At 39.5% G+C, this 16,415-nt stretch overlaps 1 protein-coding gene across 1 annotated transcript in view; it reads right to left on the reverse strand.

The window, feature by feature from the left end:
• Positions 1–378: 378 nt before the first annotated feature.
• The window catches only part of MATCAP2 (microtubule associated tyrosine carboxypeptidase 2), a 120,426-nt gene continuing 104,389 nt past the window's right edge, over positions 379–16,415 (reverse strand). The window contains 1 exon segment of the mRNA XM_068234523.1: positions 379–840. Within this exon segment, the coding sequence (XP_068090624.1) occupies positions 679–840 (162 nt within the window). The 3' untranslated portion in view covers positions 379–678.

Genomic DNA, 16,415 nt, shown 5'->3' on the forward strand with positions numbered 1-16,415 from the left:
GTCCACCCCTACCTCCTCTATTACCAAGATGGGTTTTTAAGTTCTTAGTGTTTTTTATCCTGTTGGCGCCTCTGTTATCCTATCATCTACATCAAGTCCACCCTTGGTGGAGGATTGTACCCTTCCTTCTTCTACTACAGAGGGCGACTTTTTAATTCTGAGTGGGGTCAGGACAATCTCCCCACCTGCTTTGACAGTGGTTGCCTAATTATTAACCCTGGTTTGTGAGTATTACATTAATATTATTACTCTTCCAATGATACATTACCAGTACATACTACACTATATTGGGCTCTAGGTGTTCTCTCTTTTTCTTATTTTAACAACATTCATCCTTTCAAGCATCTCTTTGTAAGTCACCACAGGACAGAGGTGTGATATTTATAAAGGGTACATTTATTTAGGTCATAACATTAAGAATGCAATACTAATCATTTTAAAACTTATAAAGCATTTTCTTGTGGAATTAACAATAGGTTCTCCTATATAAAGAATTAAAAAAAATGTAAAATAGTAAAACAAAAAGCCTTCAATGAATTTATGGTGTGCACATTACAGGTAATAGACTGCTTGAAAACAATTTTGTATTCATAAAAATATTGCATTGACTTCTTTACAGCAGTCCATTTCTTGTTCTCCAGTGGAAACCAATAGTGGAGTTGTGACTGACAAAATGTTTCACGCAATAAGTGTTTGTAGCTTCTCATCTGTTAGTTCATTCACCTCCATAATTTTCTCCAGATATTCCATGTATCGTTTTCTGTCTTGGAGGAACTGTGGAATTCTGGCACTTTGGAGAATGGCAATGTCTTTTAAACGATCTACATCCTCATAAGACACCTTGAGCACAAAACACAGAACTGTCATTAGGAATAGTGAAAGTGGAGTATATCTTTTTCAAAGAAATGCAAATAAACATTACATTACAGCTGCACAGTGGATATACTGTATGTTGCAAAAAAACAAAAACAGAAATATAGGTCCTGATTTACCAACGTTTTATTGAGCTGAAGAACATCAAAAAGCCTAATCCAGCAAACTTGGCCCACATTTTAACTGCAATTAGGGACAAACATTTGTAATTCTGCTCTTCGTAGTGTCAGAGACAAAAAGGGGCACTTGTGTTATACCCAGTTCATGAAGTTAAAACATAGCACTGCTGATCACCACCAATAATAATCAAGTTTTCCCCACGGCCATGACAATGAGAATCATGTTCAAAATGGCAATAGACACTCTGGGCCCTATGCAATTAGCAAACTCGCCAGCGATAAGTGCTGGCGAGTTCTTAAATTAGGCGTCAGTAAGGTCCGCCCCTCGGGGCGGAAAAGAACTTGCTTGGGTGATATAATCGCCCAGCAAGTTCCTTTACCCCTATGCAATTGCATTTTGCAGCCCCCGGGAAGCGATGCTTCCCACCAAACATTGATAACTTTTCACCGGCTCTGAGCAGGCGAAAAGACCTATCGCCGATGTCGGCAAGCTGTTTTATGCATCTGGGAGCCTCCTTTACTAAGGAAACCCCAGATGCCAGGGATTTAAATAGGTAAAGGAGTTAGTTTTGACTCCTTACCTATTTAAAATGTAACCAAAAAACATACCTCCATCGTTCCCGTCTCGCCGCATGTCCCACGCCGCTCCTCCGCTCATTCTCCCTCTGTCTCTGTTATTCTCGGAGCCGGCAAAGCATCTTTGAGTCTCCCGCCGGGGCTCCCCATTCGTCCACTAGGTGGCCCAATGAGAATCATCCTGATTCTCATTGATCCAAATAGAATCAGGATGATTCTCATTGGGCCACCTAGTGGACAAATGGGGAGCCCCGGCGGGAGACTCAAAGATGCTTTGCCGGCTCCGAGAATAGAGATGGAGGAAGAATGAGCGGAGGAGCGGCGTGGGACATGCAGCGAGATGGGAACGATGGAGGTATGTTTTTTGACTGGTCCCGCGGTAGCGACGAGCGGCAGGAGGCAACAGGCGGCAGGTAAGAGCCTTGCGACGATGCGCTGGCTCTTGCGACCATGCTCGCGCATCTCCCGGGGAGCGAGGCTGCAGTGGTGTGGTGCTGAAGGACAGCTCCCCAACACTAATGCCTCGCTCCGCATCGCTGGCCACACAGGAGCATCGCTCAGCGAATACCTAGTATTCGCCTGAGTTATGCTCCTTTACGCAAGGACATCGCTCAGGTGAAACTGGCAATTGAATTTGCCGGTAAATCCTGAGCGATGTGAGGAGATAAGAAGCTTGCATGTTTTAAGCTTCTTATCTCCTTGAATTGCATATGGACCTCTGCCTCTATCAAAATACATAAACATAGCTTCAAACCTCTTTTTAGCCTGTTGTGAGTTAGGTTGACACAATGACACAGTTTTTCAAACCTTAGTGATACAAGTTTTAGGGACACTAAAATGTTATTACCGTATATTGCAAAGAATGGCTTACTTAGTTATAGCTGACATGTCATCCTTATACTCTGTGTTAGATTATGAAATTAGGAATTGATACAATCAAATAATTTTTAAAATAAATTTGATGATGATTTAAATAGGTGGTATGTCTTCATTTTTCATGAATAACAACTATTTTTCTTATAAAGAAGATGTGTTGTGATGGGACCAAGCACACAGGCGGGGATTGCCTGATGCCGGATATGTGTGCTTCCCGGCAAGGAACCAGACAGAACACTGCCTTAAAGAAAACCTGTAACTAAAAAAAAGTCCCCCTGGGGGGTACTTACCTCGGGTGGGGGAAGCCTCTGGATCCTATTGAGGCTTCCCCCGTCCCCCTGTGTCCCACGGCGGTCTCGCTGTGGATGTAAATATTTACCTCTCCGGCTCCAGCGCAGGCGCAGTACCGGCTCTCTGCTCAGAGATAGGCGGAAATAGCAGATCGCTGTCGGTCCGCTCCACTGCGCAGGCTCAAGTCTCCTGCGCCTGCGTAGTAGAGCTGACCTGACATGTCAGAATTCTAGCGGTTTTATGCAGGAAAAAGCTGTCATAAGTGTATGGTTTAAGCTTTAATGTCCTATGCAAAATTTCATTGTAAAGTGAAAAGTTAGAGTACCTTATATTGCTCTGTGACATAGCATATTCCAGGCTGTAAAGTTTATGAGATTATTTTAACTTGCAAGCTGGCAGATAATGGACGTACTGGTTACAAAAAGTCAGAGCATTCTTGTTTATGCTAGTGCGTGGCCTTGATATTTAAAGAGGCTTCTGTGTGAAGACAGGAAGCAAGTAAAACTTACATTACTGCAAACCTTAATATCCAAATTAATCTTCGCCAGACATATGATCAGCTCATGGTCAGACCATGACATAGTCTGGACGGCATGTTCATCTCTGACCACACCAATTGCTAGGCCACCTTGGAGGCTTAATGAAAGTCTGCTAGCAGACAGGGAAATTGTCCTAGAGGTTGAGGAGCAGCTTAATAATTATTTCAAAAGTAATGACACGGAACAAATTAAGCCTGATATACTGTGGTTAGCCCACAAACCAACCATTAGAGGACACCTTATAAAAATCGCCTCTCATAGGAAAAAACTGAAAAATGAAAAACAACACAATCTTGAACATAAGCTAGCATTACTTCAGATGGCGCATGCCTCTTCTCCCTCAAGATACCTATATAAGCAGATACAGGATATACAAAATCAGGTTAGCATTCTCCTCTCGGCTCGGACGGAAAAACCCACTCTTCCAACAAGATTCTACAAATTAAAACCAAACAAGGTGTGACTACCTCAGACCCACTCAAAATACATACAGCATTTGCAGAGTATTATAAAACCCTTTATACTGCTAAACCCACAGAAGCTCAGGCTGCTGACAATAATGCCTTTTTCCAGAATTTAAGGACGCCTGTCCTTCTCCCAGATAAAGCCTCGGCCCTAAACATCCCAATTTCAGACTTAGAAATTTTCCTTGCCATAAAAAGATTAAAAAACGGGAAGGCTCCGGGCCCCGATGGCTTCTCTGCTATTTATTACAAGAAATTCAAGAGAGTACTCATATCCTATCTTAAAAAGATTTTTAACTCCATTCTGGAGGGCAGAGTCCCGGCGCCTGAGTTCCTCCAGTCTACAATAGTAGTGATTCCAAAGCCTAAGCGTGACCCACTAGATATTAAAAACTATAGGCCTATATCCTTGTTAAATCTTGATTACAAAATATTAACAGCAATATTGGTTGCCCGGTTGAATAGGGTACTAGGTCCACTCACCCATAGAGACCAGGTTGGTTTCGTTCCCCAGCGTCAGGCCCCCGACAACCTTAGAAAAGTAATCAATATACTGCACATAGTTAAAGCCTCCAGAACTCCGTTTGCCTTGCTATCCCTCGACATGGAAAAGGCATTCGACACAATAGACTGGTCCTTTATGCATGCCACCATGTCGAGGGCTGGCATAGGTGGTTCATTTTTAAATGCCGTTACCTCCTTATATTCCAACCCAGTGGCACACCTGAAGCTTCCCACTGATTTCCCTACGCCAATACCTATTAGGAGAGGAACTAGGCAAGGCTGCCTCCTATCCCCAGCCATATTTGCCCTAGTAATCTAGCCCCTAGCGAACAAAATTAGGTCTTCTATTGACATTCAAGGCATAAAACTTAAGAACTCTGAATATAAAGCCAACTTATTTGCAGATTTGCAGATGACCTACTTTTAACCCTTTCTTCCCCTCACACATCAATCCCAAATTTACTGCAAATAGTTAAGCAATTTGGGCAGCTCTCCGGTCTCACTCTGAACATTAACAAATCAGAGGTATTGTTTGCCAATCTCACTAAATCCAGTGCAGAGGCCCTGGCTAGCAAGCTGGGCCTATCCTACCAATCCAAATATATTACCTACTTAGGCATAAAAATTTCCACAGATCCGTCCGATTTATTTGCATTAAATTACAGACCTGTCCTGTCCGAGCTGAGGGGAGACCTGTTGAGGTGGAATTCTCCTTCGATTTCCTGGTCTGGACGCATACAATCAATACGTATGAATTTACTGCCAAGAATTCTTTATTTATTTAGATCACTCCCGATACAAGTAACTAAAGCCTCCCTAAAAGACCTCCAAACTTCAATCTTCAAGTTCATTGCGAATAATAAAAAAAGTAGAATCAGACAATCAGTCATGTATCTCAATAGGGACAGGGGGGGTTTGGGGGTCCCTGATCTCTTTAGCTATTACAGAGCGGCTCAGATAGCTTAGATGGCTCAAGTACACGCTACTTCTAACAGGCCACTCTGGGCTGAAATAGAAGATGATTTATTGTCACCAATTAGTTTGGCCGTCCTCCAGTGGTCTCCACACCTGTCCCCGGCAAAGTATAAAAGACAATCACCCTTATCAGCCCACTCACTCTCCATCTGGCAAAGACTGAGATTCAACAAAAAATTACAATCTACTATACCTGTTCTAACGTCAATACTTGGCAATCCCGATTTTCCACCTGGACTGGACCCACGCCCTTTCCACTGGTGGGCGTCTCATAATCTCCTTTCTTTGACAAACTTCCTCATCAATGATAAATTCCCGAATTGGTCCACATTCTGTTCACATATTAAATACCCTCCCGCAGAGAGCTACAGAGCTGTTCAGATATATCACTATTTAAAAGCTCTCATACAATCTAACCCCATCCCCTCAAGGTGTACTAGCTATGAGCATTGGTGCAGCCGGAGGCCGCTGGAGGGCGGACTTATATCTTACTTATACTCTACCATATCCCAACCTTTGGAGCCAAACAAACTCCCGTCGATGATAGCCTGGTAGGAGGACTTGGGGCAGGAACTTAACATGAAACAATGGTCTAAGTGCTGCCTGACATTAGCCAAAGGGAGTAACTATTTTTCACATATTGAGACTAACTACAAAATTTTACATCGCACTTACATAACCCCCCAGAAATTGCATATTATATCTAAAGACAACTCTCATCTATGTTTTAGAGGGTGTGGACAAGTAGGCGATCTTGCACATATTTGGTGGTTCTGCCCGATAGCAAAGAAATACTGGGCCCAGGTGGCCTCGGCCATAAGCACAGCCCTCGAGATACCCCTCCCTCCTGACCCCCTTCAATTACTATTAGGACATAAACCTCAGAGATGGAAATACCCACAGCATAGACTAGCTGTGATGATTTGCTCAGCTGCCTGTGCAGGCAGCCAGCCTTTTGACCATTGTGTAGGTTTGCATGCTGCAGGACTCTGGAAAGAACAGCTTCTGTCAGTTTTGCAGCTTGTGCTTGCAGAGGAATTTGCATACGTTGTCATGCAAATTGCCTGGCCACATTCATTGGAGGCGTGTACTATAAGTACTATGTCTTTCCCACAATGCTTCGCTGTTCATAAGGATTTCGTCCTATGTAACACTCCTGGTGGGGTGTCAGCCTTGCTCTCTGACTGAACATCAGCTTAGAGTAATTCCTAAATCTGCGCTAGGCAGATTTCCCTAGTGCTGTTAGGATTGTATTATCTGTATTGCCTGTTCTGTCTTGTCTTGCCTGTTTGCCATTGTCCTGTCCCTATGGTGGTTGACAGGAAATGGTTCTGATCTCTGTTCTTGGAGTATAGCTGGTGCAGCGGTTGCTACCAGCTATCTCTTCTGTTCTGTCTCCTGGGATCGCACTAGCTACTTTTTGCTAGCGCCGGGGATCCTTCTGTTCTGTCTCCTGGGATCGCGCTAGCTACTTTTCGCTAGCGCTGGGGATCCTTCTGTTCTGTCTTCTTGGATCGCGCTGGCCACTTTTCGCTGGCGCTGGGGATCCTTCTGTTCTGCTACTCTGTACTTGGATCGCGCTAGCCACTTTTCGCTAGTGCTGTGGATCCTATCTCTCGCTTGTCCCTGTTTTCGTGTGTCTGTCTGCTACGCTTGCTAGAGGCTCGGTGAGGTAACCGTTAAGCAAGCGCTCGCGTCCTCTGTTTCATGTTTGTCTGTTAATGGTTAGTTAGGCGTGCTTGTCTCTATTGTGCTTATCACGTGGAGACCGCGCATAACCGCGTGCACTGTTGCGAATGAGTGCGGTGTTCGCGGTTAGCTAGCATTTGTTATTTTCCGTATCTCCTTATTGTATTATTTGCTGTGCCTTTGCTACCCTCGTATTCTATTCTGATCTGCCTTGTGTCACGTCTGGCGATCGCACCTCTCGCGATCGCGTTCCTATTTCATATCTGCTGTTGTGTGTGTGCGCGGTCGCTGGGTGGCGACTGGATTGGCGCACACACATACAACCTGTCCCTTTGCTCATCTCATTCGCAATCGCCTCTCTTGCGATTGCGTTCTGCGCTTCGTACAATTCCTGTCTGGCATTTGTGGAGGTACAGAGGATTGGTTCCTCTGCACTCCCCAGCGCCATCTGCCGACAGGAATTTTCCCTCTACGGGTGCGTAGCACCTTTTGCTGGGTGCCTGCAAAATTACACGCTTGTGGAGGATTTCCGCCGTGTCAGCGCACACGTTGTGCGCTGATCACGGAGAAAGTTCCACAATCGTTACACTAGCTCAACACGTGGCGAAGGCGGCTCGTCTTCATATAGCACGTCAGTGGCTAAAACCCAATCTTTCACTGGACTTGGCGGACGCCATCATTATGGACATACTCATCTCTGAAAGATTATTAGCAATAATAAATGATACGACGCTGTCATTTACACATACCTGGCAACCATGGCTTTCGGCCTCCGAATCTCTGGGACTTCGGTCCTGTGCCCTCGCCTTTTAGGGGCTATGCCCGCCTCGGTGACTGTCCCGCATTAACAAATAATAAACTGACCTGCATGTTTAGTTTTTGTTGTTTATATGTTTATATGTTATGATGACAAAGTGTATGACACCCTTTGTTAAGGGAATATCTAAAAGCTGTAAGATTTCTACTGAAATTTCCAATAAAATACTTTGAAACTAAACTTACATTACTGCAGTAATTATATATGCACATATTCTTAATTCTTACACATATATTAATCTAAATATTAATGATCAATACAGTTCTTCTAAAGAAAGGAATAGTTATTGTTAAACCCTATATAATAGAATCTATTACTTTAAAATATATTTAAAAGCTAGTGATGATTTGGGTCTGTGAAAACTTCTTGTGAGATTGTTTTAGTTTTAGAAGATGTTGACATGTTTCTTAGCTTGAAGGCCAAGGCCAGCAAGAAAAAATAAACATTTCCCAGACAGAGAAAGTCAAAACATGGAAGATATAAAATATAAAACAAGGGGTTTTCCCAATTAGTTAAAGATGACTCCATGATGGCACCTGGCGTCAACATTATTAATACTGTTTGTTATTTGTTATGAAAGGCTGACCTCTGCCGGTTGAAATTAGATATTTATTTCTTCATCAGAAAGACAAATATATGGAAAAGGATTTTATATTATCAAGATTTAATGTGCAATTATTTCTTTTATGATTAATTGTTTTAAGAAGAATTATATAATAAGCTTTATATTTAAATAAGTATATTAGAAGCCTTGTATGTTTCAATAAGCCTTAAATTGCTGAAGGCTCTCACAGGTCTGGTTACAGTGTCAACCTGACCAATCTCATGTCTGGGGAAGTACCAAGACATTCCAACATAATTAGCAGCGAACACTTTATCAGAAATGCGTCATGAATGACATTGTTTAGTCTCCATGTCTGGGTCAGCCAACAGACAAGATGGCTGACGTCCATTTTTAATTAAGTGCGTCAGAAATGACCCTATATCAAATGTCAAGCACTCCAAATGACGTAAATTCCCACAAGATAAGGTAATTAAGAATTTATAAACAATAATATTGTGACTTAGGTAATCAAAACATGATAAAGCATTGACGCACGAAAGCTTTAGCCAATCAGAGCCTGGGATCCAGGGAAAGTCCAGATTAGGCAGCCATATTGCCTCCAACCCCTATAAAAGTAGAAGCTGAAAGCTCATAGTTTGCAGAAGCCCAACAATCTCCTGAGAAGACACATGAGGCAGAAGCTACCTTCCCACAAGTGGTTCTAGATGCTGAAGAGATAACAGAGAAGGGTTAATATGCTTAATATTCTGGTGATTTACTTTATTAATTTTTCAGCATTAAGTCTTGTTAAGATGTTAGCAAGAAGTTTTTTTTAGAAGTTATTTTTTATGCGATTTCTTTAAGAAGATTACTACAAGTTGTACACAGCTACTAGATACACAGCTATTGATACAGATGAGACTACTTTTGATCTTATTCTACATAACACAACCGTTATATTACTTTTTGAATGTACTTAGAAGATTGATAATTGCTTGGCTCTAAAGCCTTGATAAGATGGAATACTGTTATAAGGAAACACTACTTGGAACTGTTCATATTTTGTATATATGCTGTATGATAAGCAAATACAATTTTTTATATAAAAATCATAAACTGAGTGCTCTAATTCATTTCAAGGTATACCGTCAATCTATAATTCCTGTTATAGAGGGTTCAGACCCCACTATGCCGGATTTATATGATAGCAACGCTTTAAGGGCTGGTCCTTTACTGAGTTAGCAATCATGAAAAAGGCAAGAACCGTCCAGGTTTTTGACAGTTGGCGCCCAACAGTTGATGGTTATCTTGATTGTTATCTTGAAATATACTTTCTATGGTGGAAGTATAGACCATAGCTTTCTATTGCGATAAGAGAATAAAAAAGTACTTATATACTCATATATAGAGTTGGATATATAATCCACAAGACAAGAAAAAAATCGGCACAAGATGAAGCTCTGGCAGGTTGGGAGCGGCAGGTGCAGAGTGCCACTGTGCCTCCAGTAGATAATATATCAAATTACAGAGGAGAGAAGAAGCTTCCGGGCACCAGTGTGCATAGCCAAGTCACCTTTTATTCAAAGCTCCCAACACCTTCAAGACATATATGCATATATGTCTTGAAGGTGTTGGGAGCTTTGAATAAAAGGTGACTTGGCTATGCACACTGGTGCCCGGAAGCTTCTTCTCTCCTCTGTAAATAGAGTTGGATATGCATATGAAGCATCCAAAAATCTAAAGCAAAGAAGGAAGATATTCTTATGCTTTAAAATCTCATAGAAGAAAATTACTAATGAGCACACTCAGTTTATAGTGTATGAAAAGACTTAGAAGAGAAAATAAATACTTTGGCCTATTGAACCTAAAAAAAGGAATAGCGCTACATGTATTTTTCTGACAAAATGAAGCAGATTACATTGGAGCAGCATACTGAAGCAGAGTATATAGCTATACATTATGAAAATGGCTACCTTAGAAGTGCAGAAAAACTTTTTGAGACATGCTCAGTGAAAAGAAAAATGAGACAGCAGTATTTGTCAAAGAACATTTTTTTTATTTTTATATATACGTAAGAGATTCTACTATCAAGAGAATTAACATTGTTTATTTATACTAGAGAATTGAACAGACTTTGTGTTGAAAGCAAAAGCTCCTATAAATAACTTTTTTGAAAGAAAAAGAGAAAAATCCTGTTTTAAAGATGTATAGCTCTTTAAATATAGAAGACTGCAGACACAAGACACGTTACTACAGGCATAAATGAGATGTAAGAAGACATTTTTATTTTTATTTTTGTAATTTTTTTATGAGAACAAGAATCTTTAGTGTGTGGCTAGCACTACCAGATGCCGACACAGGAGAAGACAAGACAATCCTCCAACTGACAGCAACACAACATGCATTAAGAATAGACTTAGAGATATGACACTCGATTTTTTTTTCTCTCGAGACTAGGAATGAATTTTTTTTTTATATATATGACTGATGATCTCAGTTTTTTGTTGAAGATAAGAAAGAAAGAAAAAAAAGCCTACAATAGTCTTTTTATACAGAAGTTAATCAACAATTATGCCAAGAAGGAAATAGAAGAAGAATGCACTAGTGAAGATTCAAGTGTTTTTTTTGTTTGTTTTTAATTTTCTTATCATGAGAAGCTAAAGGAGTAATGAAGACTCATAAATAGCAGCTGCCATGTTGAGATGTAACGGATAAACATAAAGAAGTGACCGTTAAAGAAGATTTTTAATTTTTATAGTCCTAGCCTCAAGGGGGGAAATCTCTACTTATTTTTGAGGCTAGATCCTATTAAGAAGCATCAAGAGAGACTTTATTTTTGTGATGACATTATACTAAGAAGGTTTGACTACAGAAGAATTGAAAATGTTGCTATTGAAGCTTGGAAGTCTCACAAGATAATCTCTCTTGTCTGAACCAAAGAAGACTCCAAACAAGCATTATTTGCAGGCACCCAGAAAAAACCCGCTCAGATAAAGCGATGAAATCTACATGCTAGAAGACTATGCAAAGATGTCAACATGAAGACAAGCCATTGAATGAGGCTATGTTATAAGAAGCTCTGATCTGAAAACAGCTGAAGAAGAAACAATTGGAACTGGAGTAACCAGAGAAGTGTGAGGACTAAAAAGTACTTTTACTTCTTTAACAACTCCAACCACTGGTTGACGCACCAGCTAAGAGAAGATCGAGACAGCACTAAGAGAAAAGTGGGCCTGAAGGAATACAAGAAAAGAAGACCAGACAGAAGAAGACATCAGGTTAAAAGATAAATGAGATTATCAGGTGGGTGAAGAGAGAGCATTAGAAGATGAGGATGGAGATATTCAGGTTTTACAGATAAATCAGATGAACTAGAAGAGGACAAGATTTTTGACATAGAAAATACCAGAAGTTGAGTGAAAGAAGGTTTTGATAGACATTTAAAACTACAATAGAGACTGTTACATCATATCAAGATTTTAAGATCAAGACTAAGATGTCAAGATTATCCAGTTTTAGAAGAAGACAGCCAATGTAGAAGTTTTTGAAAAAGACTGATAGATATTCTATTTTTGATTCCGTATATGAAGAAGATGTGGAAGATATAGATTTTTCTACCTATGCAGCAATATACTGCCATGCTACAAATACAGAAGCAGATGCAATAAAGATTTATGAAAGTTACAGGAAGAAAGCCATACTACAGGAGAAACAAGGAGATAACTGTTCACAATAATGACATACAGCAATCAAGCTGGTTCTATAGAAGACTGCACTAAACTACATTATATGTACAAGATGATTAAAGGCCTAATGTGAAGAATGAAGCCTATATTGATGAAGACTTTTTTAAATACATGAAGGAGAAAAGAAGTTATGTTCACCAAGAGACTGATAGAGAAATCCATGCCTTAGGTAATCGATTGACGAAGTTCAAGAAGAACAGTTTCAAGATGAATACTCTATTCAAGAAGTGTAACACTGAGGACAACAGTTAACTAAAGTGATGAACAGATAACAAGAGAAAATGTTTTTGTACATGGACAAGGACTTACTGATGTCAAGCTAGGAAAAAGCCATTACACACATGAAGCTACAAATGAAGACATGTATGATATGCTATTTATGGACTTTAATACACAGCTTAAAAGAAAGTTTTAATATTTCAGAAGAAAAAAATGAACAGTATTTCAAAGAGAAGACATATCTCAACATTTACAGGAAATGGATAATACTACTTTGATTTTTAAAAGACAAACTAAGATGAACTTAAAGGGATACTGTAGGGGGGTCGGGGGAAAATGAGCTGAACTTACCCGGGGCTTCTAATGGTCCCCCACAGACATCCTGTGCCCGCGCAGCCACTTACCGATGCTCTGGCCCCGCCTCCGGTTCAGTTCTGGAATTTCTGACTTTAAAGTCAGAAAACCACTGCGCCTGCGTTGCCGTAACCTCGATCCCGCTGATGTCATCAAGAGCGCACAGCGCAGGCGCAGTATGGTCTGTGTCTGCGCAGTACACTCCTGGTGACATCAGCGGGAGCGAGGACATGGCAACGCAGGCGCAGTGGTTTTTTTTACTTTCAAGTCAGAAATTCCAGAAGTGAACTGGAGGCGGGGCCGGAGCATCGGTGACTGGCTGCGCGGGCACAGGATGTCTGCGGGGGACCATTAGAAGCCCCGGGTAAGTTCAGCTCATTTTCCCCCGACCCGCCTACAGTATCCCTTTAAGGAAAGACATAAGCAAGAAGAGAAGGAACCTGCTGTTATAAGTTTGAACAATAGAGCAAACTAGTAAGAATGCACCCAGCACCATATAGCATCACAATATATTTTTCTTTTTGAACCACAAGTGGGAAGGTAGTAGTTAGTTTAGTTTTTTTATGCTGAAAATTCACCAGAATGTTGCATATTACTTTTTTTGTGTTTTCCCCTTCTCTCCTCTTCCTTTTTATTTTTTCTCATAGGTGCTGAGAACAATATCAATTATCCGCAAAAATGCCCATACAATGGGGTTTGCTGTACCTGATACATTTGATGACTGCAAAAGCTGAAGTTTGCAACTTACAAGGAAGACTTCAAAAATAAATTGAATTTGATGCATCAACAGTATGCCCAGTGCCTGAACAAGAGTGACTGCTGGATTTGCTCATACAGCCTTTATCCTTAAAGATGATGCCCAACCTAACCATTCCAGTACTATCTGAAGAGTTGGAAACCAGAGTGGCTGGAGGAAACCCACACAGACACAGAGAGCACATACAAACTCCTCTCAGACCCAGCACTGCAAGGCAAGAGCACTAACCCCTACGCCACTGCGCTGTTCACATGAAGTTAAAGAAAAATATTCTTCAGAAATGTTCAAATATGCAATACATGGACAATTAAAAGAGAAAATCCAATTCACCAGAATAAAGGACAGTTTAACATTTGTTTGAATTCCAAGAGAGATGAAAATATCCTAAATTATGAAAAGATATGTTCAGGAAGGGACTATCGTACATCTGCACATAGCTCTGCATAGTGAATGGCAACTGTACTAAATTGCAACCCGACTGATAATGAAAATAATACAACGTTCCGTTTAATAATACAACTTGTAGATGACCGTTGTTACTCATCCTTTTCAAGTTTCAAGAAAGCATCCTGGGACAAATGAAATTGCCCTATGACTGGTTCTAGCATACAAGTTATTGCCTGATGGTGGAAAAGAAGATGCACCATAACAATAGGAACACCCACTACAAGACTTTAAGAGCAAGAACAGCTCAAATATCAATTAAATACCTAATCCGTATATATACAAAAAAAAGTACTGAAGAAACTAAGAGAGTGAAACGTCTTCAAGTGCCATGGTATGCAAAGACTGTCCTACACACTAGACGTAAAGATGCAAGATGACTAGCCATAGTCAACTCAGAAAACGGAGTTATTTGCGAGACTATTTGATAATATTACAGATGAAATGTTCTAAACAACCTGAACTGTCAATAGTGCGTTAAAGTGGCAGACTTAACTGCTAGTAAAACATTGGACTGGTACTAGATTGCTATAAAGCGGCACAAGGGGGGATCCTATTATATTATCATGAGAACTGCATGTTGTATACAAGAATTACAGACACTTGACTGAAAGCTATATGAACCATATGATACCTGTTAAAGAAGTTTCCAGAAAAGAAAATTCTGAATGACTACTGATTCCAATACTAATGATTGATTGGTGCGGAGAACTACTTCAATCAGAGAGAAGATCTACACATGACATATCCAGGATCAAGCGTGTAACTACATTAAGTATTGCCATGAGAATAGACTGTGCTTAACAAGAAAACAAACATATATCAAAACTTAATCTACAAGATAATTTATCACATTTGACTTTTTGTGAAAGTAAACATGCAAGATTTACATACAAGAGTGCTGATAGGCTACAACATAAGTTTCAAGAGACTTTTAAATCAGTGGTAAAGATCCTGATCAATTCAAGAGAGAGAATTACTGCAAAATATTGGAGAAGCAACTTCAACAATGAGATGTTAATATATATGCTTTATTGAGAATATATTTGAAAACAGCTACTAACTAGCTGGCTTGCAATTTGAATTGCTAAAGAACTTTTTAATGCCTACATTTTTTATATGATACCTATATTTAGATAGAAAGATAACATTATTTTATGGGATTCTGTTGGAAAACTACACATACTTTGTTCTGCTACATACCATTTGTGAAAAAACCTTGCGGTATAAGAAAGGTGTAATTAACTGTATTAATACATAATACTAACCAACTAACTAATTAACCTGTTGTAAGCTAACAATAAAATGTTAAATGTATTGTGTTCCAAATAACCTAGGGACCACATGAACGGTATAATTCCTGTTTATACATTTTGAACTTTAAGTTTTACCATATGTCTTAAAATGGGTGACAAATATTGCCTAGAATTTTCCTACATATCTACACAAGCTACCACAGAGACAGAAACTACAGATTCAAGGGTGAATCCATACATATGTCATATACAAAGACTACAGCCATATTTAGACCAGCAAAAAATGTTTATTGGAGAAGATATTAATCTTACTATTGAGTCTATTGTCAGGCAGGCAACACAGCTGACAACGCTATTTAATGAGCAAGGTTTTGCAAGAATGAAAGATTGCATTAGTTTTAATTTTGATTATAGAATTTTTTTTTTCCCGGAGAAATATAACAACTACGGAGATCGCTAATCATCTGCCGTCATTTTCCTGCAAGGGGGGATGTCAGAATTCTAGCGGTTTTATGCAGGAAAAAGCTGTCATAAGTGTATGGTTTAAGCTTTAATGTCCTATGCAAAATTTCATTGTAAAGTGAAAAGTTAGAGTACTTTATATTGCTCTGTGACATAGCATATTCCAGGCTGTAAAGCTTATGAGATTATTTTAACTTGCAAGCTGGCAGATAATGGACGTACCGGTTACAAAAAGTCAGAGCATTCTTGTTTATGCTAGTGTGTGGCCTTGATATTTAAAGAGGCTTCTGTGTGAAGACAGGAAGCAAGTTAAACTTACATTACTGCAGTAATTATATATGCACATATTCTTAATTCTTACACATATATTAATCTAAATATTAATGATCAATACAGTTCTTCTAAAGAAAGGAATAGTTATTGTTAAACCCTATATAATAGAATCTATTACTTTAAAATATATTTAAAAGCTAGTGATGATTTGGGTCTGTGAAACCTTCTTGTGAGATTGTTTTAGTTTTAGAAGATGTTGACATGTTTCTTAGCTTGAAGGCCAAGGCCAGCAAGAAAAAATAAACATTTCCCAGACAGAGAAAGTCAAAACATGGAAGATATAAAATATAAAACAAGGGGTTTTCCCAATTAGTTAAAGATGACTCCATGATGGCACCTGGCGTCAACATTATTAATACTGTTTGTTACTTGTTATGAAAGGCTGACCTCTGCCGGTTGAAATTAGATATTTATTTCTTCATCAGAAAGACAAATATATGGAAAAGGATTTTATATTATCAAGATTTAATGTGCAATTATTTCTTTTATGATTAATTGTTTTAAGAAGAATTATATAATAAGCTTTATATTTAAATAAGTATATTAGAAGCCTTGTATGTTTCAATAAGCCTTAAAT

This window comes from Hyperolius riggenbachi, chromosome 5 (assembly GCF_040937935.1).
Source record: "Hyperolius riggenbachi isolate aHypRig1 chromosome 5, aHypRig1.pri, whole genome shotgun sequence".
NCBI lineage: Eukaryota > Metazoa > Chordata > Amphibia > Anura > Hyperoliidae > Hyperolius > Hyperolius riggenbachi.